This window comes from Pseudopodoces humilis, chromosome 31, assembly GCF_049639895.1.
Source record: "Pseudopodoces humilis isolate 2021_Gansu_Grassland_sample_001 chromosome 31, ASM4963989v1, whole genome shotgun sequence".
Classification (NCBI taxonomy): Eukaryota; Metazoa; Chordata; class Aves; order Passeriformes; family Paridae; genus Pseudopodoces; species Pseudopodoces humilis.
This window is the reverse complement of record NC_142230.1, coordinates 2,530,844-2,557,172: the sequence shown is the minus strand read 5'-3', so window position 1 is coordinate 2,557,172 and position 26,329 is coordinate 2,530,844. Positions and strand designations below refer to the sequence as shown.

General features: G+C 50.4%; 2 protein-coding genes across 3 annotated transcripts; one reads left to right on the top strand and one right to left on the bottom strand.

Moving 5' to 3' along the window:
* The first annotated feature begins 696 nt into the window (after nt 1–696).
* Nucleotides 697–7,550, top strand: RIT1 (Ras like without CAAX 1). Its single transcript, XM_005532266.3, has 5 exons — nt 697–862; nt 1,367–1,423; nt 3,128–3,201; nt 3,573–3,764; nt 4,857–7,550. Exons 1-5 carry the CDS (start codon nt 766–768, stop codon nt 5,085–5,087), a joined length of 651 nt encoding a protein of 216 aa, XP_005532323.1. The 5' UTR covers nt 697–765; the 3' UTR covers nt 5,088–7,550.
* A 6,059-nt stretch (nt 7,551–13,609) lies between these two features.
* Nucleotides 13,610–26,098, bottom strand: SYT11 (synaptotagmin 11). Of its 2 annotated transcripts, none has more exons than XM_014260932.2 (4): nt 25,969–26,098; nt 21,991–22,805; nt 19,380–19,503; nt 13,610–16,526 (listed from the first exon to the last, which is right to left on the bottom strand). In XM_014260932.2, the coding sequence occupies exons 1-4, from the start codon at nt 26,000–26,002 to the stop codon at nt 16,216–16,218; spliced, it is 1,284 nt and encodes a 427-aa protein (XP_014116407.2). In that variant the 5' UTR covers nt 26,003–26,098; the 3' UTR covers nt 13,610–16,215. The 2 variants fall into 2 exon arrangements, with proteins under 2 accessions (XP_014116407.2, XP_087924778.1); XM_088068652.1 differs by having other exon boundaries at nt 19,383–19,503.
* Nucleotides 26,099–26,329: the final 231 nt, after the last annotated feature.

The window sequence follows — 26,329 nt, the reverse complement described above, 5'->3', positions numbered from 1 at the left end:
CGGGCTGGAGAGGGGGTCTGGCCTTGGGGAGGGTCCTGGGGCTGGGAGAGGGTTCAGATGACAGAAGCCCCGAGATCCAGGAGGGGAGTCCCGGGGCTGAGGGGGTGCGGGTCCGGGGGTGCTCCGGGTGGGAGCGGGCAGTGCCGTGTCCCCCGCAGTGTCCCCTCAGGGTTCCCGCCATGTCCCCATTATGTCCCCTCAGGGTCTCCGCCATGTCCCCATTATGTCCCCTCAGGGTCTCCGCCATGTCCCCTCAGGGTCCCCGCCATGTCCCCATTATGTCCCCTCAGGGTCCCCGCCATGTCCCCATTATGTCCCCTCAGGGTCTCCGCCATGTCCCCATTATGTCCCCTCAGGGTCTCCGCCATGTCCCCATTATGTCCCCTCAGGGTCTCCGCCATGTCCCCTCAGGGTCTCCGCCATGTCCCCATTATGTCCCCTCAGGGTCCCCGCCATGGACCCGTTATGTCCCCTCAGGGTCTCCGCCATGTCCCCATTATGTCCCCTCAGGGTCTCCGCCATGTCCCCATTTTGTCCCCTCAGGGTCCCCGCCATGTCCCCATTTTGTCCCCTCAGGGTGCCCGCCATGTCCCCATTTCGTCCCCTCAGGGTGCCCGCCATGTCCCCGTGTCTCCACCGAGCCGCCGTCGGGCCCCGCCCGCTGCGCCCAGGCCGGGGCGGGCCCGGCCGGGCGTTGTGGCGGAGGAGCCGCCGCCATTTCGGTGTCGCTGGGAGCGGGGCCGCGGCGGCGGCGAGGGGGCGGCGATGGATCCCGGAGCCCGCCCGGGGGGCGGCGGAGCCCCGGGACAGTCCCGCGAGTACAAACTGGTGATGCTGGGCGCGGGAGGCGTCGGCAAGAGCGGTGAGTGCGGGGCTGCGGCCGCCTCCGGCCCCGGGACCCGCCGGCCGCCGCGGGGGCCCGGCCCGGGGAGCGGCGCTGGCAGCGCGGGGGGCTCGGCCCGAGGGGCACGGCTCGGCAGCGGCCGGGGGGAGCCGCGTTCCCTGAGCAAACCCTTGTCCTGAGCCCCTCCCGAGGTGTCCCGACCCCTCCCCGACCCTCCCGGGGTGTCCCCGCCGGGTGTCCCGGCCCCTCCCGGGACATCGCGGCTCCGCCCGAGGTGTCCCGGCCCATCCCGGGGTGTTCCTCCGGGTTGTCTCGACCCCTCCCGGGCTGTCCCGGTCATCGCCTTCCGCCTCCGGCCGCGTCCCTGGAGCTCGTCCCGCCTGAGGGCACGGGCGGAGCATCCCTGGGCCGATTGCAGCCCCGGTGCCCGGGTTTGGTTTTGTGCCGCGGCTGAGGGGTGGCAGTGTGACATGGGGAGTTGGGAGCTGAGCTGCTCACTTGTCGCCTGATTTCTGATTGCAGCCATGACCATGCAATTCATCAGTCACCGGTTCCCAGAGGACCACGATCCCACCATTGGTGAGGGAAATCTCTTTTCTCTTTGTTCATTCCCTTGGCAGTTCAAGCTGTTACAGCCCATTGCTGTAAAGTATTCAATTCAAAAATATCTCTAAATCTGGCTGTAGATTGATCTTTGATCACTCATCAAGATGAGCATTCCCAGCAGGTCAGGGAGTGATGCTGCCCCTCTGCCCAGCCCTGGAGGCACCTCTGGAGTGCTGTGTCCAGCTCTGGATCCTCAGCACAGCAGGGACAGGAGCTCCCGGAGGGTCCCTGCCCAGGAAAGGCTGAGGGAGCTGGGGCTGCTCAGCCTGGAGAGGAGCCCCAGCTGAGAGGGGCCTCGGTTCTGCCTGTCCCTGGTTGTCCCTGGTTGTCCCTGGATGTCCCTGGTTGTCTCTGGCTGTCCCTGGCTGTCCCTGGCTGTCCCTGGCTGTCCCTCTCTGTCCCTGGCTGTCCCTGGCTGTCCCTCTCTGTCCCTGGCTGTCCCTTCCTGTCCCTTCCTGTCCCTGGCTGTCCCTGTCCATCCCTGGCTGTCCCTGGGTGCAGGAGGGGCAGAGCAGGGCCAGGCTCTGCTCCAGGCCCAGCAGTGGCACCAGAGCCACGGGCAGGGGCTGAGCCCAGGATCTGCCCTGCACAGGAGGCAGAACTTGTGCCCTGGGCAGTGCCCAGCCCTGAGCAGAGCCCAGAGAGGCTGTGGATCCTCCTCACTGGGGATATCCCAGACCCACCTGGCCTCAATCCTGTGCCCTGTGCTCTGGGATGGCCCTGCAGGTGATCTGCTGTGGTCCCTTCCAACCTGAACCTCTCTGTGCTTCTGTTTTTTGGGAGTTCTGAGAGTGGGATGTGAATCCTGAGTTTCAGCTCTTTGATTGTTTTCCCATCCATCCGTTCAGGGCATGCCCTGTCTCTGTCTATGTGTTGGCAGACAGGGATTGAAACTGCTGCTAAGTCATTTTTAGTTGTCTGTTCACAAAATCCAGACTCTCTGCTGTGATCAGCTCTTTGCTGTTCATTTGTCAGGCCAAATTGTTCTCAGTGTTTGAGAAATGGAGAGGTATGAAAATGCTCAACAGCTCACTCTGGTGCTATAGAACTTTGGCAGCATCTTCAGGAGAAACCTGAACCAACAGTTACCCAGTGGAAGGAAAAGTGCGGGGAAAAAAAGCCAAATTCTTGCTGAGAATGGGTTCTTGAAGTGTGGGAGTGCTGACTGAGAGGGACAGGATATTTGTGTACTTACATATTTGTACAGATTGTTTTCCTATGGTGTTTATAATAAATAATATTTACATGTATAATTACATTTACATATGTAATAGATAGAACTTACATATATAATGATTTCCATATTTTATTAGTATGTATTATTATGTCTTCTAAGAAATCAGCAGTTGTTGGTGACCAGTTCAAAAAAAGATCACAGATCTTTTCTGGCTTTGAGAAAAACAAAACATTATTCCTCTGTGTTTCCCACCGAGGTGACCAAAATGAATTTCTGGGCTGTGGGCTCAGGAACAGCACATGATTTTTGCACATGAAATGTTAAATCACACCAGAACAATTAGAAATTTAGCATAATTTAATTGAAACAAAGCTCAGACTGAGGTAGTCCAGTGCTCCAGCCAGGGTGGGTGGCTGTGGTGTAACATTCTGTTTGTGAGCAGATGGCTGATGAGTGTTGTGCTTGTATCCCAATCTTTCTGATGTCCTGGGAATCCACAGAGGATGCCTATAAAATCCGGATACGCATCGATGATGAACCTGCCAACCTGGATATTTTGGACACAGCAGGACAGGTATGTGAGTAATCCCAGCTGAATGGAGAGCACGTGAAGCAGCCTGTAATGACCAGGTGTGGGGAACAGAAATCCTGCGTAAAGAATCGCTCTCTTCTTCCAAACTGGGGGGTTTGAGCTGTGTCACTCCTCAGGAGCTTCATGTGCCTGACTGGAGCTGTGGCACTGCTTCCCCCTCAGTGAACCAGCAGCACCTGTGGGCTGGTAAATCACATCTCAGTGGGGTTTCTGTCTCGAGGGACATCCCAAACAGCTCCTGGCTTGTGGGCTGGGGCTGCTGTTGTTTGCACAGCCGGATTTGGATCTCAGGTGGTGAGAAAAGCACTGTGTTGTTATATTTGTGGAGCTAAAATGCCACGGTCTGTTCGTAGGCCGAGTTCACAGCCATGAGGGACCAGTACATGAGGGCTGGCGAGGGTTTCATCATCTGCTACTCCATCACCGACCGGCGCAGCTTCCACGAGGTGCGCGAGTTCAAGCAGCTCATTTACCGCGTGCGCCGCACCGACGACACCCCCGTGGTGCTGGTGGGCAACAAGTCCGACCTCACCCAGCTGCGCCAGGTAAAGGCCACAGGGAGCCCTCTGTTGGGAGCTGTTCCTGTTGGAAAATGCAGTGAAACCAGAGGGGTTTGTCCCTTTCTTTGTGTTTTGTCTCCGTGATGAGAGCGGGTTTCTCATGGGATGTGGTGAAAAGCAGCTGCCTGTAGCTGTCACAGAAATGAAGTCTTCAAGTTCAGCTGGGCTTAGATTTGTTTGTAATTCCTGATTTGCTGGTAGATGTGAGGCTGGACATGCCCTGGCCACGTGCTGGCACACAGAACACCCCATGCCCTGGGGCAGCAGGAGCAGGGGGATTCTGCCTCTCTGCCCCACTCAGGTGAGACCCCACCTGCAGAGCTGTCCCAGCCCTGGGCCCAGCATGGGAAGGACCTGGAGCTGCTGGAGAGAGTCCAGAGGAGGCATCAGAGGGATGGAGCAGCTCTGCTGGGAGGAAAGGCTGAAGGAACTCAAAATGTTGAGCCTGGAGAAGAGAAGGTTTTGGGGTGTCCTTCCAGGACCTGAAGGAGCTACAAGGAACACGGGGAGAGACAGTTCCCAAGGGATGGAGTGACATGATGAGGGAGAATGGCTTCACACTGACAGGAGGAGGTTTAGATGAGATATTTGGAAGAAATTCCTCCCTGTGAGGGTGGGGAGGCCCTGGCACAGGGTGCCCAGAGAATTTGTGTCTGCCCCATCCCTGGAGTGTTCAAGGCCAGGTTGGATGGGGCTTGGAGCAAGAAAGCTTTAGAAAGGGTTTTTCCTGGGTCTGGGAAGTAATTTGACAAATACAGCAGCTTTTGACAAGGAGAAGGAAACTTCCTTAACTCACCAAACTACCAGGGCTGAGGACAGCTCGTGTCAGCTTGTAGGCTTAGGTCAAAAAAAGGAATATTCTTTGAAGTTTATTTTTTGTGAATGTCCAGAGAGTCTCTTGCGTTGGCAGAGAAGCGATGAGTGAAAGCAGAACAGATTTGCAGAGCAACCTTTGGAGCTGGGTGGAAATGACCTGTCCTGGGGCTTGGGGTGCCCAAGTGAGCAAAGCAGGGACAGACAAAGGAATGGACTCCTGGGGTTTGGCCTCCCTGACCAGGGTGTGCACTCATTTTCCAGGTGTCCAAAGAGGAGGGCTCTGCCTTGGCTCGGGAATTCAACTGCCCCTTCTTTGAGACGTCGGCCGCCTTCCGCTACTACATCGACGACGTGTTCCACGCGCTGGTGCGCGAGATCCGCAGGAAGGAGAAGGAGGCTGTCATGGCCATGGAGAAGAAATCCAAGCCCAAAAGCAGCGTCTGGAAAAGACTCAAGTCCCCCTTTCGGAGGAAGAAGGATTCTGTCACTTGAACGGAAAATTTTTCTGCAAAACAGGACAGAAGCTGTGACCTTTTGTAAGCAAAGCAGCTCGGTGACAACGCTGACAGGATGTGTGACACCCGAGGGATTTTGCGAGGGAATGCGTAGCTCTGCCAGTTGTTTTTGTTTAGAGACGTGTTGCCTTGATTCTGGGTGTTGAACTTCACACCCAGTGACAGTTGTACTTTGTTGTCATTTTTTTACTGGACCCAGTGCTTGTTGTCCACCAAGGCCGATGGGTTCGTGGCCCTGCACTTTGGAGTGTTTGTCCTTGGTCACAGCGCCCTGGAACTGTGCAAAGCTGGAGTTGGACCTCACTGAATCCATGTTGTTTGCACAGGAGGATTTTGCTGCTCTCCATAACAACAACCCACAGTGTGAGGGCTTGAACAGGAGTTCACAAAGTGTCCTGGCCTTGGAGGTCACCGAGCAGAGCCGGGCTGGACTTGTGCCCTCATGGAACAGATTTCTTTCCAGGAAAATCGCCGTGGAATGCTTGTGTGGAAGTTCATCCAAGTGATCAGTTCACCAGCAGTGCTGCAGGTGGGATGTAAACGAGGCAGAATGACAGAAATCATTCCCAGATCACCTCTGGGATCGTCAAGTCCAACCTGTGACCCAGCACCACCCAGAGCAGAGCACTCAGTGCCACGTCCAGTCCTTTAAACACCTCCAGGGACAGTGACTCCACCACCTCCTGAGCAGCCCCTTCCAAATTCCATCACCCTTTGTCATAAAGGTTCCTGTGGCAGCTGTGACTTGGCAGCAGTGCAGGAACCTGTGGGATTTTCCTGCTGCAAACAGCACTGAAGGTGCACATGGAGCGTGATATGCTGGGAAATCACAGCTTGGAGCTCCCTGGCTTGTTGCAAGCCCTGGGGGAACAGAGCACTGGCTTGTTTAGCCAGGTTTGTGTCATCCTAAGGGCAGCAGTGACTCTGGGGAGTGTGAGTCTCTGGCAGTCATTCCCAGCTATTCTGTGGGAATTGTTTTGCAGAGAAAACGGCTGATCCTGAGGTTCTGTGCCCAGAGCTGGCATTCCCTGATCCTGCTGAGGCTCCCCCAGCGCAGTTCCTGGAGCAGAGCAGGGAAACCCAGGCCCAGCAGCTCCTCCCCTCGCTAACCTCACCTGTGCAGGTGATCCAGGCAGGGCTGGGGCAGTTCCTGATGCTCATAAAGAACAGTTTACTTGTGAGGCAGATCCTCCACACATGGATGGACTCCTTGCCCTCCAACTGATTGATTTTACGGCAGTTTTGGGATCAGGTGCCTGGTGCTCCTCTGGATTTTGCTGTTTAACAATAGGACAAATCACAGCTGGGTGACTCAGACATGGTTAAAAGCAGTTTCTCTGACCCAAGTGCCTGGAGCCCTTCAGTGTGAAAGAGCTGATTAGACTTCAGTGATCTTCCTGTCAGATCTGTGCTGTCAGTCCGTGCTGCACAGGACACTGAAAACCCAGGTGTAAAAAGATTGGTTAAGGAAGTGAGGATAAAAAATATATATATATATATAAATATATGTAAAAAACTCCTTATTACCTAAGATAGAACTGGAAATCCTGTGCCTGTTGCTTTGAAGAATATTTTCCTTGTGGAAGATTTAAACAAATGAGAAGCTGCATTTTACATTTGCTTTGTGATGAGCTGAACATTTTTAAGCTGGTTTCCATTTCTCATCTCCTCCCAGTGCTACTCTGCTCTGGCAGCAATCACAGAATCCCAAGATGGGCTTGGAAAAGGCTGAGAATTGAGATTGTTGAGAATTTCAGACTCTTCCACGTTCCTGTGTGAGCAGCCACATGTGTCCCTTCACTGATTTCTCATTGTTGGATTAAAAGCTGTCTAAAACTCAGTTAAAATCTCCACCTGGCCAAAGACTGAGGAAGAGGAGGAGGAATGAGCTAAAAAGTGGCTCCAAAGCATTTTTGGGGCTGCTCAGGTGTTTCAGAGCCAGGGCCTGATGGTGATGATGCATTTTCCAGTGTTTTTCCTTAAAATCTCCATCAGCTCTCAGCTAAAGGAGCCTGGCAGAGGTGCTGAACGCTGTACAGGAATATTTCCACCCCTAAAAAACTGAATTCTGTGCCTTACCTGAGTCCTGCAGTGCAGTTTAGGTGTTTACTAATGCCTTTGGTGAGCCTGTTGCTTCTAGAACTCGTAGAGCAGAACAGCAGCCAGCACTTTTTGTTTGTTTTTTTTTTTTACACAGTGTTATTCAAAGAGTTTTATTTTTTGTCACGTATAAATTTGTACACAGAACGTTTGTTTTATTTGACACAATATATATAATTTTTAATACAAACCTTTGCATTGGATGTGTCAATCTGTGGTGGGGTTGTTCAGCCTGGGGGTGCTGAAGGAGGGAAGTTCGTGGTGTGCTTGTAAATTTGGGATATGCTTCCTTTGTGTGGAAAAAAAGAGTTGGTTCGTGGCATTTAAGTGGTGCAAAGCCTAAAAATTCTGTGAGTCTGGTGCTAAATTGTTGAAATATGAACATTTTCCAGCTGTGTTGTTTTTCTCTGCGTGGTTCCAGCCTCTTATGATTCTACAGAACAAACCCTAGAAATACAGAAAATATACTAGAAATATAGAAAATACTCTAGAAATACGGAAAATACACTAGAAATAAAGAAAATACACTAGAAATATAGAAAATACACTAGAAATATAGAAAATACCCTAGAAATATAGAAATACCCTAGAAATATAGAAAATACCCTAGAAATATAGAAAATACTCTAGAAATATAGAAAATATTCTAGAAATAAAGAAAATACTCTAGAAATAAAGAAAATACTCTAGAAATATAGAAAATACCCTAGAAATATAGAAAATATCTTAGAAATATAGAAATACAACTCCTCTGAAGCATTGCCAAAGCTCAGGATGGGGAAAATATCACCTTGGGATGACTGAGAAGGGATAAAAAGGAAAGAATTTCCTTTTTATAAATTTAATTTATAAATTTTATAAATTATCAATCAATTTATAAACTTTCCTTTTTATAAATTTAAATAAATTTATAAACATAAACAGGATATTCATGAACCAGGAAAGCCAATATTGCCAGGACATCTCAAAGATGATTTTCATCTTTTTATCCCCTTTGCCATAAGGTTTTGGAGTGGGTTGTCTTTCTTTTATTCCTCTCCTGTATTCCAGCTATTCAAGTGCAGAGAACATCAGGAAAAGTGAAATAATTCTCCTCTAGAGTCCTCATGTGGGCTCAATATTTGAGTTATTTAGAAATACAGATATTCTCTGCAAAAAATATCAGAAATAATTTTAAAAAAACCCAAAAAACTGTGGATTGTTTGTGGCCAGGACACTGATTGTGCCTGGAGCAATCAGTGGGGTTGAACGCTGGAATTTTCCCCCTGGGTTGTGCCTTTTTTGTGTAAAGGCTCTTTCCCCCCACTATTCCCAAACTTTTTTCCCCCACCAGCTCTGATATTTTGCTGTTATATAAGAAAAAAAAATATTATTTGAAAGTTTCAGCTCAGGTTTTGTCCTGTGACATGAGGCAACACTTTTCATTTTCATTTTAATTTTCATTTTAATTTTCATTATTTTCATTTTCATTATCATTTTCATGTTCATTATTTTCATTTTCATTTTCCTGCTTCCTTGCAGAGTTCTGAATTCCCATCCCAGGTGGGACTGACACATCCCTGGGCATCCTGAGGAGATTTTAATGCCTGGATCTCATCTTTTTAATTCCTCCTTGGAGCAGCATCGTGCTGGGACGCACTTGGTGCATTTTGCATTTTTGAGATGCTGTTTGTTCCCCTCATTACCAGGAAGGACAGGTCTGAACTCTGTGATTTTGGTGTCTCTATATTAAATATTCTCTCAGGCACAAACACCAAGCTGAGGAGCTGCCCATGAAAAGCTGCATTCCTGAAATTTTTATAAAAATCGAGGTTACATAAAATGGGTTTTTATTCTTTTCAGGGCTCAGGTGGGTCCCACTGAAATCAGTGTGTCCTGTAACTCTTCTTTAAAAACTCTTTTTTCTGTTCCTCTGTTCCTGCTGCAACTCTTCTGTATTTTTCTGTCTCTTCTTGGATTTCTCAGCCTCCTTTGGACTGAATTCTTCTGGGCTCCTCCCTGGTGGGGAGCTCTGCTTATCTCAGTTCTTGTGATTTGAAGAAAACTCCCGAGCTCGTTAGAATCTTGTTTCTCGTGTTTATTTATTAAAAGGTCATCACAAAACTTGTCAGGTCTCTCCAGGCTGGCTACACAAGGTTAATCTTTGTAATCTGGTACATTTCTTTTTTCTGATGGCACAAACAAGGCCTTGCGGCTCACCCTGTGTCTGATGCACCAAATGGCCCTGAAATACACAGTTCTTTTATCTTTATTCTTATTTTTTCCCAATTAACAATAGACACATGTATTATTTTCCTTAATGACTTAATGACCCATCACCTCTGTGCTGCACTGCAGAATTTTCTGTCCCATCACTCACTATCACCCAAAAACTTCTAGGAGAAGAACATGAAGAAGAAAGCAGAAGGGACAAGAGACAGCACCCTAAATGCTCCATCTCATCTCCTGTTCTCTAAACTATTTCACGCCGTGATTTAAGAAAACTAATCCACACACACTTTTAGCTTTTTCTATCTAACTTTAACAGTTGTTCCCATGTATCACCATGAAAACACGCTCATGAATTTCATGTTACATGAAATTCAGTGTTTCTCTGGGTCTTTAAGTACCAGAAGCAAGGGCACACACTCTGAATCCCAGACTCCAACATGTCCTGGGGATGTGCTGAAGGTCTCACCTTCCCCTTCCCATCCCCATCGTGCTCGATGTCCCTTCCAAGGCCTCCAGGCTCCTCTGGGTTATTTTGGGAACGCTGCTAATTGTTTTTTTCCAAGAGCTTTGGGATGTCCCCACGTGGCTGCTGAGTCCTTTTGGGATGAGTCACCAGGAGCAGATGAATTCCTGTTCTGCTCTGAGCTACCGCAGGGTTTGTGTTGCTGCTGGGGAGAAGCTGGAGGAGCTGAGCAGCTCAGCAGCACTTGGGGTGCTTTGGGATTTTTAGGGTTTGGGGGTTTGTGTGTGTGTGTTTATTGCATTGATTTGGGAATTGGGGGGGGTTTTGTTGGTTTTGTTGTTGTTGTTGTTGTTTTTTGGGGCTTTTTTGTTTGGTTGGTTTTGTTTTCTGCCACTAATGTTTCACTAATGTTTTACTTATCTCTTGGGCTGTTTTTCCTTTCCTGTCCTGTTACAAGTGGCCCAGTAAATCCTTTCCCTGGCGGTCAGGCTCTGTCTGTGGCACAGCAGTGACCCGTGAGCTCGGACACGCAGGCTCTGCTCAGCACAGCAGCTCCAGGCTTTGCTTTTCCAAAGAATCATGGAATGATTGAGGTTGGAAAAGCTCTCCCAGCCCATGGAATTCCAGCTGTGCCAAATCCCCACCTCCACCTCCTTGGGCACCTCCAGGGATGGGCACTCCAAACCTCCCTGGGCACTTCCAAGCCCTGACCTCCTTTCCATGGGGAAATTCCTGCTGCTCTCCACCCTGAGCCTCCCCTGGCCCAGCCTGAGGCCGTTCCCTGTTCTCCTGTCGCTGTTCCCTGGGAGAAATCCCGACCCCCCTGGCTGTCAGGGACCTGTGCAGAGCCAGAAATTCCCCCTGAGCCTCCTTTGCTCCAGGCTCCCCGAGCTGCTCCTCACAGGAATCCCTGCAGGCTCTGGAGGGTCTTTCTCGGCTTTACTTTTTGGACCATTTCCAATTCAATTTGGACAATTCCCGACAATAACGGAGTCTCCGCAGGGCTGGAATGGCTGGTTCAGAGCTCAGATCCAGCTGTTGCATCTCAATGAGGGGGAAGAAGGGACCGAGGGAACCTTTGGGGCTCCTGCTCGAGGGAAATAGCGAGGCAGCGCTGCCACGGGCGGTGATTCACATCGCCCCGGCAACGGCAGCAGCTCCTGCGGGGAGTTAGATAAGGAGGGAGGAGGAGGAGGAGGAGGAGGAGGAGGAGGAGGAGAGACCCGAGTGTGCCAAACGCCCGGAGAAATCCCGCTGCTTTCAGTGGCAGAGCCAGGGAAGGTGGGAAGAGAGTCGGGGCTGAGCTTCCATGTTCTCCACAAAAACATTTCTCTTTTCATGGCTTGGCGAACCCATTCTGTTGGCGCTTTTTTCTCTTTTTTTTCCCTCTTTTTATGATGCAAATCCTTTTGTTTCTGTTCGGCTGAAACCCGCCGGTTTTTGAAGGCGTGTAGTGCTGGATGCAGGAGTCAAGCAGAGAAGGATGAAGAGAGATTCCCTTTCACATTTTGCACAATAAGTAGAAGATAATCAGGGACTGAATAGTTTCAGCCAACTGCTCGATAACTCCGGTTATTGCCCCGATAAATCACTGAAAGGGATGGAGCACCCTGATCAGTCATGGTGCAGAGAACACGAAGGGGAAATATCAGTGTTAAATAAACCTCTGTGTGTGATTGAGCATCAAATTTGAATGCCTGCACAAGTCACAGAATCCCAGAATGGGAAGGGACCTTAAATCCCACCCAGTCCCACCCTCTGCCATGGGCAGGGACACCTTCCACCATCCCAGGCTGCTCCAAGCCCCAGTGTCCAACCTGGCCTTGGACACTTCATTTAAGTACTTAAATGCTAAATGCATTTAAATTAAGTACTAAAAAGACTAAAAAAGCCTAAAAAAACAGGGCCTCCCCACCCTGACAGGGAGGAATTCCTTCCCAATATCCCATCTAACCCTCTCCTCTGTCAGTGTGAAGCCATTTCCCTTTGTCCTGTCATTCCAGGCCTTTGCAAATAATCTCTCTCCATCGTTTTTGTGGTCTCCTTCAGGTCCTGGAAGGCTGTATTTAGGTTACCCTGATTATCTCAGCCCTGAGTCCTGTGGGTCATTCATTACCTGCAGAATCCTGCTGGTTTCTGGTAATTTTGTGTCTTCAGCAACTTCTCTGGGCTGCCAAATCAAATCTCTGGAGCAGAACTCTGGCCAAGCTCAATAAACTCATCCCCACTGTGACTGGAACAGCTGAGCCTGTCCCTGGTGATCCTGGGGATGGGACAGGACAGTCCCTGCTGCACTTGGATTGGTTTTGCCTTTGTCCCAGGTAGAGCTGGAGAGAGATTTCAGTGTTGAGTGTGGTGATGTTGGAGGAGGCACAGGGGGAAAGCAGGGGACATTGTGACATCTCCTCCAGGTGCTGCTCCAACCCTGCAGGTGTTCAAGGCCAGGTTGGACGGGGTTTGGAGCAACCTGGGAGAGTGGGAGATGTGGGAGATCACCAGATTGGGACTGGATGATTTCTAAGGTCCTTTCCAACCCCAAATCATCGTTCTGTGATCCGAGTGCTGAGGAATGCCGCAATGGCCACGTTCCTTTTTCAGGGTCATCCCCACCTCTTTGCAAAGCCTGGCCTGAAACCTCCTGGCTCCTCGAAGACGGGACCTGAAGCTCATTCTGAGGCACCTGAAGCAGCTCTGGAAGTCGGTTCTTTGCTGCTGGGGAGCTCTTGGTTTAATTAAAGCTGGAATTTGTTGCTGGGGAAACCCAGCCCGGGGCTGTTTGGCCTTTTCTAAAGCCATGGCTCTGTGCCCAGCGATGCTGTTCTGGGTGGTGGTGATGGGCAGCTGCAGAAAAACAAGCCCCAGAAGCCAAATCCCCGTGCTTGAGGGGGGATTGCTGCGTCTTGCACGGATCAGGATGGACAAAAACATCCCTGGAGAATTCAGCTTTCACCAGGGGTCCAGGAACAGCTCTGAGTTACAAACCCTGGAGTCGAATTGCTTCTTTTTCTGCCCATGCAATGTCCTTTCTTCCCACTTAGATTCAATTTAATGATATCTGTTCATGCCAAATTATACCAGATTATATCAGATTATATCAGATTATACCAGATTATAATGCTGTGTGGGTTACTGAATGTTTTGGGATGGGTTGAGGCTTAGGTAAAAAGGGTTATCATGGAATTATGGAGTGGTTTGGGTTGGGAAAGGACCTTAAAGTTCATCCCAGCCCAGCCCAGCCATGGCAGGGACACCTTCCACCATCCCAGGCTGCTCCAAGCCCCGTCCAACCTGGTTTTGGAAACTTCCAGGGATCCAGGGGCAGCCCCAGCTGCTCTGGGCACCTGTGCCAGGGCCTGCCCACCCTGACAGGGAGGAATTCCTTCCCAAAATCCAAACTAAATCTCCTTTCTGTCAGTTTGAAGCCATTCCCCTCTTGTCCTGTCCCTCCAGGCCTTTATAGTCTCTCTCCATCTTCCTCGTTGGCTCCTTCAGGTGCTGGATGGCCAAAATTAGGTCACCCTGAATTCTTCTCTCTTCCATTTAATACTTAATGTGCCAGGATTCTGTTGCATTTCTTTATTCCACTGAGATTTAATTCTGTGTGTGCTTTTCCTGTGAATTCAATACACATTTTCAGCAGAAATGCATATTTATAGAAGCAAATCCTTGGAGTGTTCAGTTGTGTTGGTTGTTGCCCACAGTCACACACAGCACAGGCAGCAAAATTAAAGTGATTTAATTTTTATTTGCACGCTCAATGTGCGTTAACAAATTCAACATACAAGGTAGCATTACAGAATGTAGGTTAGCTTATAGCATTATGCAGTTTCACACAGGTTGAATTAGGTTTTTTGCCTTTTTTCTTTTTTTTTTTCACACAAAGTTGTAACTGTCCAAGTTCATTTTACAATAGAAGACACAAGGTAAAGAATAACCACACCTGGGAGATTTTACAGTGAGTCCGCTGTCACTTACTGTCTATTTTATGTTTTAAAAAATATATATCTGCACATTTTCAGTTTCCTATTATTCCAGAAGAGTGTTGGAGCTACTCCTACCTGCCCGATAGCCTAAGTCTATTTACCCTGAGCATGTTTCCTTCACAAGAAATTCATCTTTCCTTTGCAACTAAAGGAATCTTAAGATCATCTAGGCTTAGTCATGCTTTTCACACCGAAGGGAGAAGGGAATTTTGTTGCTGCTGTTAGTCCTGGTCAGATCTTTGGAGTGGTGTTGCAAAGCATGTCCCGAGAAAAAGTCGTGACAGTTGCTTGAATTGCAGCAACGCAATTGCTTAGTGCAAAAAAAACTAGGATTGAAAAAGATCTACAGCAATTTCCAAGGGGGAATTCGTTCTCTGGGCTGTGGCTCTGAGCCACAGAGCTCAAGCTAGAAACATTTAAGACACTGATAAAATCTACTACAACCTCAGGCAGAAATCCTGGTCATGGGGAGGGGTAAAGGGGGAACAAAGTCCACGCTTGTGTCTGCTGAGAAATGGAGCTGCAGCCTCAAGGAGCCACAGCCTGGGAGGGAGGGCCAGTGAGGAAGTGGCTGTGAGTGAGAAAAATCAGCTTTCCAAAAATAATGCCTCAGGAAGAGATGCCAAAGTGATGGCAGCTCACAAAGTGCTGTCTGTTCACACAGAGCTGCTGCCTCGGGGGGAACCAGCCTCGCTCCGTTATCGCAGGGGAGAGGAGGTGAAATGGATCGTTCTTCCAACAGGGATCTAAAATTCAGTAGTCAAGTCCTCTAAGTAAATAACTGATCTTAATTTTTAAAAAATGATTAATCTGTTATTTGCATTCCTATTTGCATCCCACAGGGCTCAGAGCAGACTGGCTGCCTGGGAGCAACCAAAGTTTTCCTGAAAACCTGGGGCTCTCCAGGAGAGCCAAACCCAATTCTGCTTTTGCATTTCCATTGGAGAGCCCAGGAACAATTTCACTTATAATTATTTCTGCTCAATTCACCAGCACTGGTTACCATGAATTATTTCCTGCCAGTTATCACTCTTATCTGTGCCCTGGCTGGGCTGTGGCCAGAATACCCAAATCCAGTGACGTGCCAGGATGCTCTGCTCGCATCCAAAGGCAGCTCCGGGGCTGTGTGAGCACCACCAGACCTCAGGCAGCTGCTGCCAAACTTTATGAACTTCTGTTCCATATTCCTTACTCTGCAGGGTTAAAACAGCCTGAAGTGCTCAAGGTCCCTCTGGTCAGGGCCATCCTTCCCCCTGCAGGTGGTTCCCAGACTCAGAAGTCAGTCAGGATTTCAGGATTCCAGGTCTGGCACGTTTTTAGTGCTTTGCCCTGTGATTATTCCTCTTTTGGGAGCTGGCTCTCAGGTGACTGCAGGATCCTGTCTGATGCAAACTGACTCCAGCATGGATGAAGGGAAGCTTTGTCACCTTTTCATGGACAAGCTCTGCCTCCAGGACCTTTCCCTGTCTCAGCTTTGTTTTGCCCTTAAACAGAAATTATCAGCCAGGCAGAATTTAACATTTAAAGTTTAAAAGTTTCCTTACCAATCCATGACACATCAGTGCTTGGATTTTCTTGGGCCCTTCATGCTCACACAGGATTAAATCAAATGAAACTGAGCAGGATTTCCCCAATTCCTACAATTTGTGAGATCCTGCCTGTGTGACCCCCACATGGCAAAAACAACAGGATCAGTTCGTTGGGGTTTGGATTTTAGAGTCAAGTCTTGGATGTTGTGACCTCACAGCTCCCCAGGAACATCCCAACAACAAGGATTTCGGTGCCTGACACAGAATTGTTTCTTCTCTGGAGGCCAGTGCCATTTTCCCTGTATTTTTTCCTTTTGTGCCAGTGCAGAATTCTAACCCAGCTCTACATGGAAAAGCGGTTGGGACTCCCAAACCAGCACAGAACAGAACTGCAAGAACCAATGGGCAGGCAAAACTAACAAGAAACTAGAGGTTAAACAGCAGAATTCAGAAACTTTGGGAGAAGCCTAATGAAGACAGGCCAATCTTGGTGAATACCAGCAAAGACAGCTCGGCACAAACACAACTTCCATAGTGACAGATAATTGTATTAAAACCTGCAACTTGATATTGGCAGTTATACTCATTTCAGTTTGTATTTGCATGCAATAGCGTGATTACACTGTTATATATATTCGTGGTACCTTTTTTTTTTTATTATTATTATTTATTATTTATTCCCCATCGTTTTTAATGCTCCTTAGAATTTTAGTGCCCTGCAAAAACCACATCACTAAAGAACCAATCAGCTGCTGCTTCTCAACGTAAAGTAGTTTAGTCCTACAGCTAAAACAAGGTTTAAGTCTGTCCTAGGGGGGGTCAGTACTCGCTCAGGCTGTGCCATTTGGCCACTGCTTTCCTGGGGCTGTCACAAACCTCGCGCCAGTGCTCGGCTCCGGCCGCGCTGCCGCTGTGGGCGCCCAGGATCAGCCTCCCCACCACCTCGTTCTTGGTGGTGCGGTCAAAGTCGATCACCAGGAACTCGATGCTGATGTCGGGCAGCAGATCCACGGGGATGTCGTAGATGAAGGACTCGTTGAAGACGGGGTTCAAAGTGCACTTCTTGACGTGGGTCTTCTTCTTGGCGATGCGCTTGCGCCCGTAGTAAACGTTCACCTTGACGTAGGGGTCTGCTGGGGGAGAGGGAGGAACCAATGACACGGCCCAGGACAGCTCCAGCACGGGCTGGGAATCACTGGCACACGCTGCTTTGGGCTGGGAGGGACTCAAAAATCCCATTCCACCCCCTTCCACTACCCCCAGCTGGCTCCAACCTGGCCTTGGGCACTGCCAGGGATCCAGGGGCATCCAGGGATCCACAGCTTCTCTGGGCATCCAGGGCCTTCCCACCCTCACAGGGAAGAATTCCTTCCCAAAATCCTGTCTAGCACTGCCCTCTGTCAGTTTGAAGCCATTCTCCCTTGTCCTGCCACTCCAGGCCCTCAAAAACAATCCCTCTCCCTGCTGGCTCCTTCCAGCACTGGGAGTTCACCCCAAATCCCTCTGTTCCCCAGACTCGGCACCCCACCCTTGCTCAGGACACAGCCCAACAAAGGCTCCAGGCACTTCCAATAATTTACAGATGGGAAATGCTGCCAGTGGAAGGTACTGGGAAAGAATAAAGTTTCAAACAAAGCCTCCCTTTTCCCCCCAGCCTCCCCCAGCCCTTGGGCAGCTGCTCTTTATGCAGGCACTGGTGGAGGATTACAATCAAGATACCAGGCACTGAGAGATTTTTTTTCTTTCATTACACACAAGTTTTGAAGCTGGAAGGGCCTTGCCCAGCAGGCATTGCCTCTTTTTCACCTTTTTTTTTTTCACCCAGCTGAAATGGGCTTATGCATAATACAAAGATCATATAAATAAACAGTGTTAGTCACAAGATTCTGCAGGTGGAACATCACTGAAAATTTTATCCTGTGGTTGGAGAATACACATGCACAGCTTTTCCTTTTTTTTTTTTTGTTTTCCTTGAAGAAAGAGTGAAATGTGGGGCCTACAATAATTAAACCTAGTCTGCATTCCCCCTGAGGTGCCCAGAGAAACTGCAAAACCAGGACCATGTTTGCTCTCAGTCAGGCTGTTATTGACTCTCAAATTGATTCCAACCATTTCCCCGTAATCCTAAAGGAGACTTTGCTAAGGGGATTCAGGAGTGTGAAAATCTGTGAAACAGGAAAGCCAGAACAGCTGCAACAGCACAAGAACAAACCCAGCACAAACAACAAAAGTGCAAACACCCAAAACACCAGGCCAGAACTGGCTCTAATTCCTCCTCTCCACTCTGAGTCTGTCACTGCTCCTTGTCACACTTGTCCCCCTCCTCCAGCCGTGGCACCAGGACCACAGAGCCCCAGAGTAATGGAATGACTGAGATTGGAAAATCCCTCCCAACCCATCCAGCCCAATCCCCACCTTATCCCCAGCCCAGAGTGTCACCTCCTTGGACACCTCCAAAGCTCCCTGGGCAGATCTCCCTGCCTGACCCCCTTTCCATGGGGAAATTCCTGCTGCTCTCCACCCTGAGCCTCCCCTGGCCCAGCCTGAGGCCGTTCCCTGTTCTCCTGTCGCTGTTCCCTGGGAGAAATCCCGACCCCCCTGGCTGTCAGGGACCTGTGCAGAGCCAGAAATTCCCCCTGAGCCTCCTTTGCTCCAGCCTGAGCCCCTTCCCAGCTCCCTCAGGAATTCTCCAGCCCCTTCCCAGCTCCCTCAGGAATTCTCCAGCCCCTTCCCAGCTCCCTCAGGAATTCTCCAGCCCCTTCCCAGCTCCCTCAGGAATTCTCCAGCCCTTTCCCAGTTCTGGACACTCTCCAGCCCCTCAATCTCTTTCTTGAAATGAGGAGCCCAAAACAGACCCCAGGATTTGAGGCCCCTCAGCAGAGCCAGCACAGGGGATGGGCAGTGCCCTGCTCCTGTGCCCACGCTGGGGCTGGTCCAGGACAGGTGCCATTGTGCACACCTGGGCACATCTGGGGCACATCTGGGCATACCTGGGCACATCTGGGCACATCTGGGCACACCTGGGCACACCTGGGCTCGTGTCCAGCCCCTGGCAGCCAGGGCCATTCCCAGTTTTCCTCACACCGTTGGCCTCAGCCCATGGATCCCACAGATCCCAGAAATCCCACGGATCCCATGGATCCCACAGATCCCAGAAATCCCACAGATCCCACGGATCCCACGGATCCCATGGATCTCAGAAATCTCACAGATCCCATGGGTCCCACAGATCCCAGAAATCCCACAGATCCCACGGATCCCACAGATCCCAGAAATCTCACAGATCCCACGGATCCCACGGATCCCACAGATCTCAGAAATCTCACAGATCCCACGGATCCCATGGATCCCACAGATCTCAGAAATCCCACAGATCCCACGGATCCCATGGATCCCACAGATCCCAGAAATCTCACAGATCCCACGGATCCCACAGATCTCAGAAATCTCACAGATCCCACGGATCCCACAGATCCCAGAAATCTCACAGATCCCACGGATCCCATGGATCCCACAGATCCCAGAAATCTCACAGATCCCACGGATCCCACGGATCCCACAGATCTCAGAAATCCCACAGATCCCACGGATCCCATGGATCCCACAGATCCCAGAAATCTCACAGATCCCACGGATCCCACAGATCTCAGAAATCTCACAGATCCCACGGATCCCACAGATCCCATGGATCCCACAGATCCCACAGATCCAGGCTGTTCTGGATCCAGCACAGAGAGCTGCTGCCTTCACCAAACCCTGCCTGCATAAACCAGGGCTCCCAGCAGAAAGGATTTGGGCTGGTCTGCACAACCACCCACAGCTGAACCACGGAGCACTCAGAGCAACCCATCACCCTTAAGAAGAATTTGAGGAAAAATGTGTAAACAGTGAAAATCTTCAGCTAAAAACAAGGGAAAAGCCCTGCAAGTGAACTTGGGGATTTATCTTTTTCCCACCCACTCAGAGCTGGAGAAAATAGCTTCTACCTGAGAGGCCGGTGATGTCCATCTTTGGCAAATGCCTGGCTTTCAGCACCACCACGGTCATCCTCTGTGCCACGGGCTGGTAGGACAGGGACACCTGCAGCTCCCCTCTGCTGATGCACTTCTGGCAGGGTGAAACACACAGAACTGGTCAGGCAAGGTGATCTTAGACACAGGTCACCAGAAATTTCCTTTCCTTGTAGTAAATGCCTAAAGGAAATGAGCCCCAGGTTGTTCTCGGTGCCTCAGCTGGAGCAGGGAAACCACCCCGTGCTCACCCCACAGCTCTGAGCATCCCCACAGCCTGGAACTCTGCATTTCCAGGAGAGGAAACCTGGTGGGACCTTCTGAATGTGGCCAAAGCTGCCTTTGGGGCTCTGAGGGGTTTAGGAGCTCAAATCCCACTGATTTTTTGTGGAGCTTCAGTAGCTGAAGAGCTCAGGCTCTTCAGGAGTGTCCTGACAGTCTCACCATCAGTTCAGCCTGCAAAACTACAGGATGAAGATTAAAGGAAGATAAAAGCAGAGCAGGTTTTATCTCAGATCTCAGTAAATCCTGCTGCGCATTCTTTCAAAGAGTAACATTGCATTAACATAACATTAAGATAATTAGTTTTGGTTTCCAGATGGTGTGTGTTAACTTCCACTGAGCTGGCACTAATTGAGATGGAGTTTATTTGCTGTCAAGGTGAACAGCACTAGGCAGGGGTGGGAACTCTTGTGGTGGCAGTCACAGAGCTGCTGGAACTTTGGGCTCTCTCCCAAATTCTCCCAAACCTCCCCCTGCCCCAGCAGGGACTGGGATGTGGCAGAGGGTCAGTGAGGCTCCAAGGAAGGGATTTTTCTCCTTTCAGAACAGTGAAGCACAAATGCTTCATTCTGTGCTCTGAGCTGAAGTTCTGTCCTCGCTCCTCTGCTCAGCTTAGAGGGGAAAACGCAGAGTGTGAATTTCAGCCTGGAAAATTCTCATTTTCATTGGTTTCTTTTCTATTTGAGTGGTTTCTGTGTGTTTAACACAAGTTTTTTAAATGCATGGAATCACTCTCCTGGGTTGGAAGGGACTCACAAGGACCACGGAAGTCCAATTTTGGGAGGAGAACAAATATATGAGCAAGTTCCTGGGCCTGGAAGGGAAATGTTTGGATCTTTGGCTCCTTGGATACAGAACACAACAGCCAAGGAGGGATTTTTTTGGGGGGTGAGGATGTTATTAAGAGTTTTGGGGGTTCCTCTGGTCTTAAGGTGTCCCTGCCCATGGCATGGGGTTGGAGTGAGTTGATCTTTAAGGTCCCTGCCAACCCAAATCACTCTGGGATTCTGCTTCAAAGTAATTTTCAGTTTGTGATTGTCAGATAGAAACTCCTGGGAATGTTCACTGGGATGGGATGGAGGCCTGCCTTGGGTCACTGGCTCATTACTGAGTGTTAAATGCAGTTCTGTATCCCACATTTTGAAACCTCCTGAAAGACTTTGTTCAGTTTGGCTCTGTGGAATGATGCAGATTTTTCAAGCATGCACATCTGGCACCAAGCTAAATAAATTTTTGATTACTACCAAGTGTTAAATAATTTGCATCTTTGATTTATTTTCTGAATCTATTTTTCCCCTCTATTTTTAATCTATTACTTCTAATAGATCCAGTCAATGCACTGAAAAAAAAATAATATTAAAGACCCTGAACCAGGCACTTGTTTTATCATAATGTAAAACACCCCTAGAACTGAAGAACAGCAAAGTAATTACCAGAACTCTTGTTTTGTTGTGGTCATTGACATAGAATCTCCTATAAATAATATTAATAATAAAAAAAATGCTAAACACCCCATAAAGTAGAAACATTTCAAGTTAAATAATTCCATTTCAGGACATAAGGAAGGATTTTATAGAGCCCAGCAATGATTTTCAAGATGTTGCAACACTAAGTGAGCCCAAATGTCTTTTGCTTTTGGACCTGCAATCAACTGAGCAAGAAGATTAAAATCAGAAGTACCTCCTCCTCCTCCTCCTCCTCCTCTTGAGCACACAAACATCTGCTCCAGAGTGCTCATCCCTTTGTTTACAACACCAGGCACTGAGAGTGGGATTCCTTTCACTGGGATTCATTTACACCAAATTTTAGATGTCTGCATTTTGTTCCCAATCCAACCCATCTCAGGTGGGATTCCTGGGAGCTGATTTCTGCTCCAGAACAAGGGGAATCCGGTCAGGCTCTGCTGACACATTTTACAGCCACAATTCAGCTGTAAATAATTCCAAGTAGAGGGGTCTAAAGTGGTCAGATCAGAGAAATCTCCCTCTCTCAGTCAGGTTTGCAGATGAATGTCCTATTACCACATCAGCTTTTATTTGGAGATGGGAATTTGCCTTTTTTCTTGGCACCATCCATCATAACATTCATCATTCCTGTGCCTCAGGAGTGACAAAACCTTTTCCAATCGCCATCACCACACAGCAGAGAAGCGCCCAACTAAAACCACAACCACATCACACCAAAAACACACATCTGGGGAAAAATCAGGCTTCAAGGCTGAGGGTCTGCTTGTTAAACCACGGATCAAAAACTCTGGGATCAAACACAAGGCAAAGAGCCACCCTGCACAGAAGTGACTTACTTGTATGTTCCTTTTGAGGATCTCCCTGGTCAGCTGGACCTTGCCAGTGCTCGGATCCACCCCTGCAAGGGGCACCATCACCTCCCCAATCACATCATCCCTGGAGAAGCGGTCGAAGCTCAGCACGAGGAAGTGCAGCACCAGGTCCTGGAGCTGGCTGTAGGGGATCCCGTAGAAGGTGAAGGTCTCGTCGAACACCGGCTCCAGGGTCTTGCGGAGCACGCGGGTCTTGACGCGGTGCCTCTTGTCGGGCAGAATTGTCATCTTGATGTAGGGGTCGGAGCTCTGGGTGTGCTCGTCCATCACGGGCAGCCCGTGAGCCTCCTGGATGGTGACCACCAGCGCCTTTTTGGGGAAGTTGTAGTCCACTGAGAAAGTCAGGTCTCCCAGCATGACGTCGTCGCCCGGGGAAGAGGGAGAGGAGGTTTTACTCCCTCCTGGAGTGAGGCTTTGATCTGGGCTGAGTTCATCTCCGTAATCAACTTTGATGGGGAGCTGGTCGACGTGGGGGGGTCCTTCTGGAGCCTTGTTGGGTCCCATCAACCCTGATTCAGCAGCATCCAGCAGGAGGTTCCCCCTGCCCCCCTCCTTGGCGGCGCCGCCCTTGTCTCTCCGGATCCGGTTGATTTTCTTCTTGTTGCTCAAGGTCTCCGGGTAGATGCTGATGCCTTTCAGCATGTGAATGAATTTGTATGGGGGGGTTTTGTGCTTCTTTTCTGCTTGCTGGTGACAGCATGTCCACACAAAGACTGTGACTGAGACAGAAACCACCAGGACAGTGGCTCCAATGAGTCCTGCCACCACGGGAGACACATCTGTGGGAAGACAAGGCAGTGAGGAGCGAGCTGGGGCCCCAGCACACCTGGCTGCAGATCTACACAGTCCTGTCGTGCTCTTAATCCTGGGATCCGCCTGTCACAGCTTCCCCAGACATGGCTTCTGTTTCTAAATTCATTTCTCACACTCCTAAGGCACGCCTGACCCGTGTTCCATGAGCTGAGGATCTCAAACTGTTGATTGCCTTATCTTGCCAAACCCAGCTCCTGCATCACCAGCATCTCCATAGGAACGCGGGCTCTTGATGTGCAGGAAGCATTTTCTTTTATTTTTTTAATGCCCTGTTCAGGAATGTTACACAATTGTGTTTTCACAACAGGAAGGGAGTAATAAATATGGCCATAATGCTGGATCTGAGATAGCCTTCCTTATCAATTTTTAAAATATCCCTTTGCCCTGAAATGGTTGTTTTGCCCTGGTCCTTGTGGCCAAGGCTAAACATGAAATCTCCCATGGAAATCCAGTGTCCAAACCAACAGACAGAAAATCCTGGGCTTGGATTTAGGGATTATCTGATATTTTCTAGATTTTATGCCAACTGTGTTAATCACTAATGGCAAGGCAGAATAAATAAATAAATAAATAAATAAATAAATAAAATACCACGTTTATTTTTATCTGCTTATTTGCTAATGGATGACTTTGGAGAAGTTTTACCAAGGCACAGAATGAAACCAGTGGTGCTGAGCTCCCCAGGACACGGCACTGACATCCCCCAGCAATTCTGAGAGGACTGGAGAGGATGAGGATGGCAGAGAAGGAGCTGCAAAAAGATCTGGGGTTGTTCACTCCTAAAAGGGGAGGAAAAGGAGGGGATTTTTTGCTGTGTTCAGTTTCTCAGTGGGAGGTTTTAGGAAGGTAGAGCCAGGCTCTTCATGTAACTTATTTTTGTATTTTTGGTTTTAAAGCAATTTTCTTTTATTTTTTTTGGAAGTCAGTAAACAAACAAAACCCCCTCTAAGCCTATGTCTCTTTCTGTCACAAATTGTACAAACCACTCCTTTACCAAAAACCCTTGTCATGACAATCGTGGCTGTACCCAAATGAGACAGCTGGTTCAAAAAAAGGATAAACTTGTCTCATTTTCCTCTTCATTCTGTAGCACAAACAGGAGGAAATAATCTTCTAACCTCATCCTTGAAGCTACAGAGAGCAGCACAACTTTGGATTTTTTCTATTCTTCCCACATCACCATTTACCGAGGCTGTAAACTGAGCACCTGACAGACTCAGGGAAGATTATTTTGCCAGCTCCCAAAACTGGAAAAACCACTTTTAGTTAGACAGAAGCCTTTGTGACCTGCAGCTGGCTGTCGTGACTGATTCCACAGAGAAAACTGTCCCAGGTCTCACTGCAGAGCCTTGAATTAACTAAAGCAAGAAGAATTCACAATATTGACAAAACACCACCCCAAAAACCCAACTTCAGTTTGTTATTTAATGTTTGATATGAGGCAAATGGTCTTTAACAGCTCATTTGGAGACAACTCAGCTTAAAAGGCTTTGGTGGATATGTAAGAAAAATGCTGAAACTCCATTCTTGTTTTTATTCTTATTTCTTGGGGTGTGTTTTGTTTCTATTGTGTCCTCACAGGATCAGCTCTTGTAGCTTCATTTCCTGCAGCTCTGATGGGACAATTTCAGAAGCAGCACCCAACAGCGACACCAGAAAGCACCAGATAAATCTTTTCTCTCACTGAATGATCGTAACTCTAAAAATTAGTTCAACTCTAAATATTATTTTAAATATTATTTCAAGTCTTGTATTTGACTCCCATGATGTTCTGTGGCAAAGAGCTCCTCAGCCTCGTGATGTGGCTTGAGGTTTGCTGTGTCTCATCTCATCCAGTCCCTGTTGGTGCCTCAGTTATTCCCAATCCCCCTCGTCCCGGCTGAAGGCTCCTATTTATATAATCATTCCATCCATCCATTAGTCCTGTCTCCATAATTCCCTACGCTGATCTAAAGCTGCCTAAACCAAATTTTAGTGGAGCTTTTGCATCTTTCAGAGCACTCCCCACGCCCAAGGTCCACCTGAAGTGGCAGCACAGCCTCACACCTCCCTCCAACACAGCAGAACTGTGCTTTTTTTAAATCCAAACTTTGTGGCAGAGGTCTTTGTTCCGATGTGACGCTTCAATTTGACCAAAAATTACTGAAAACGTCCTTTTAAACGCGATGTTTGCTAAGGATACCCAATGGTGGCCAATGGTTAAATGGTGACAGCACGTGGCTCTCGGATCCCAGGAAACACAAGGTGAGAGGGAAGCGGGTCCGTTTTCCATGAGATAAACGGTGCTGGATGCAGGAATATCTATCCCGAGCATTTCGGGGTTCAGAGGAAGCGCAGCACCCGTGCCGTGCCCAGGGAAGGTCGCTGGGTGCTGCAGGACAGGCGGGGGCAGCGCTTTGGGTGCTCAGCGCTGGAGGAACCCCCGGAGCTGCGGCCCCCGCCCTGCTCACCCCGGGGCTGCACCAAAAACCATCCCGAGCCCGAGCGGGGCCCGCACGGGGCTGAGCGGGCTTTGGGGCTTCTCCCTCGTCCCCGGCACCGGCCGGGCCGCTACCCCCCACCCCGCCCGGGCCCCGCCGCCGCCGCCGCCGCCTCCGCCGCCCCCCGAGCACCCCCGGGTGCCCCGGGCGGGCCCCGCCTTGTGGCGCCGGTGCCGGTGCCGCAGCCGCCCCGGGGAGCTCGAACAAAGGCCGGGGCGCGGCGCGGCCCGGCACAGACATCACGTCATCGGCCCGGTCTGCACCTGCCACCGGCCCCCGCTCCGCCACCGACCGCGGGCACCGGCCCCGCTCCCGCGGCCGAGCGCTGGCACCGCCCCAGCAGCGGGCGGCGTGCGGCGGCCGCGGGGGGAGCAGCATCGCCCGGCCGGCGGGGGCGGAGGGGCCGCGGGATGCTGAGGGACCGGGGCGGGGGATGCTGGGGGGCCGAGAGGCGCTGAGGGGCGGGGGAATGCCGGGGGGCCGGGCCCGCGGCCGGCGGGTGCGGAGGCCCGGGAGCGGCGCTCCCGTCCCCGCGCGGCCAGAGCGGGGCCGAAGGAGCCGCGCACGGCCCGGCCCCGGGGACGCCTCTCGGGGCCCCGCCGGGGCGGACGGGCCGCAGCCGGGGCCGCCGCGGGCCGGCCCCACTCACCGGAGCCGGGGTGGACACTGGTGATCTCGGCCATGGCCCCGCCGAGGCCGGGGCCGCGGGGGTGCGGGGCCCGGTGCGGAGGATCCCCCCGCGGCCGGGCTGCAGGAGCTCCCGACTGGTCCCGCTGCGGCGCTCGCCCCGCCCGGCCCCGCCCCGCCCGCCGCGGCCCCGCCCGGCGGTGACTCGGCAACTGTCGGGGCTCCGGGCACGGAGCCGCGGGGCGTGTGCCCGCTGTGCCTCAGCCGCGCTCCCACCGGGAGGCGACGGCACCGGGGCCGCGGGCGGCAGCACCGGGAGGACCCGCTGCGCCCCACGGGGAGACCCCCGACGGCAGAGGCGGGCGGGGGGCTGGCAGCGGGCG

What these genes read in the sequence shown, in the direction of transcription:
- RIT1 (XM_005532266.3), top strand. Translation starts at nt 766, where the DNA reads ATGGATCCCGGAGCCCGCCCGGGGGGCGGCGGAGCCCCGGGACAGTCC. An exon ending in GGGAGGCGTCGGCAAGAGCG is followed by an intron (nt 863 to 1,366) that starts GTGAGTGCGGGG and finishes TTCTGATTGCAG; the next exon opens with CCATGACCATGCAATTCATC. An exon ending in TTTTGGACACAGCAGGACAG is followed by an intron (nt 3,202 to 3,572) that starts GTATGTGAGTAA and finishes GTCTGTTCGTAG; the next exon opens with GCCGAGTTCACAGCCATGAG.
- SYT11 (XM_014260932.2), bottom strand. Translation starts at nt 26,002, where the DNA reads ATGGCCGAGATCACCAGTGTCCACCCCGGCTCCG. An exon ending in CAGTGTCCACCCCGGCTCCG is followed by an intron (nt 22,806 to 25,968) that starts GTGAGTGGGGCC and finishes GTCTTCCCACAG; the next exon opens with ATGTGTCTCCCGTGGTGGCA. An exon ending in CATCACCGGCCTCTCAGGTA is followed by an intron (nt 16,527 to 19,379) that starts GAAGCTATTTTC and finishes CTCCCCCAGCAG; the next exon opens with ACCCCTACGTCAAGGTGAAC.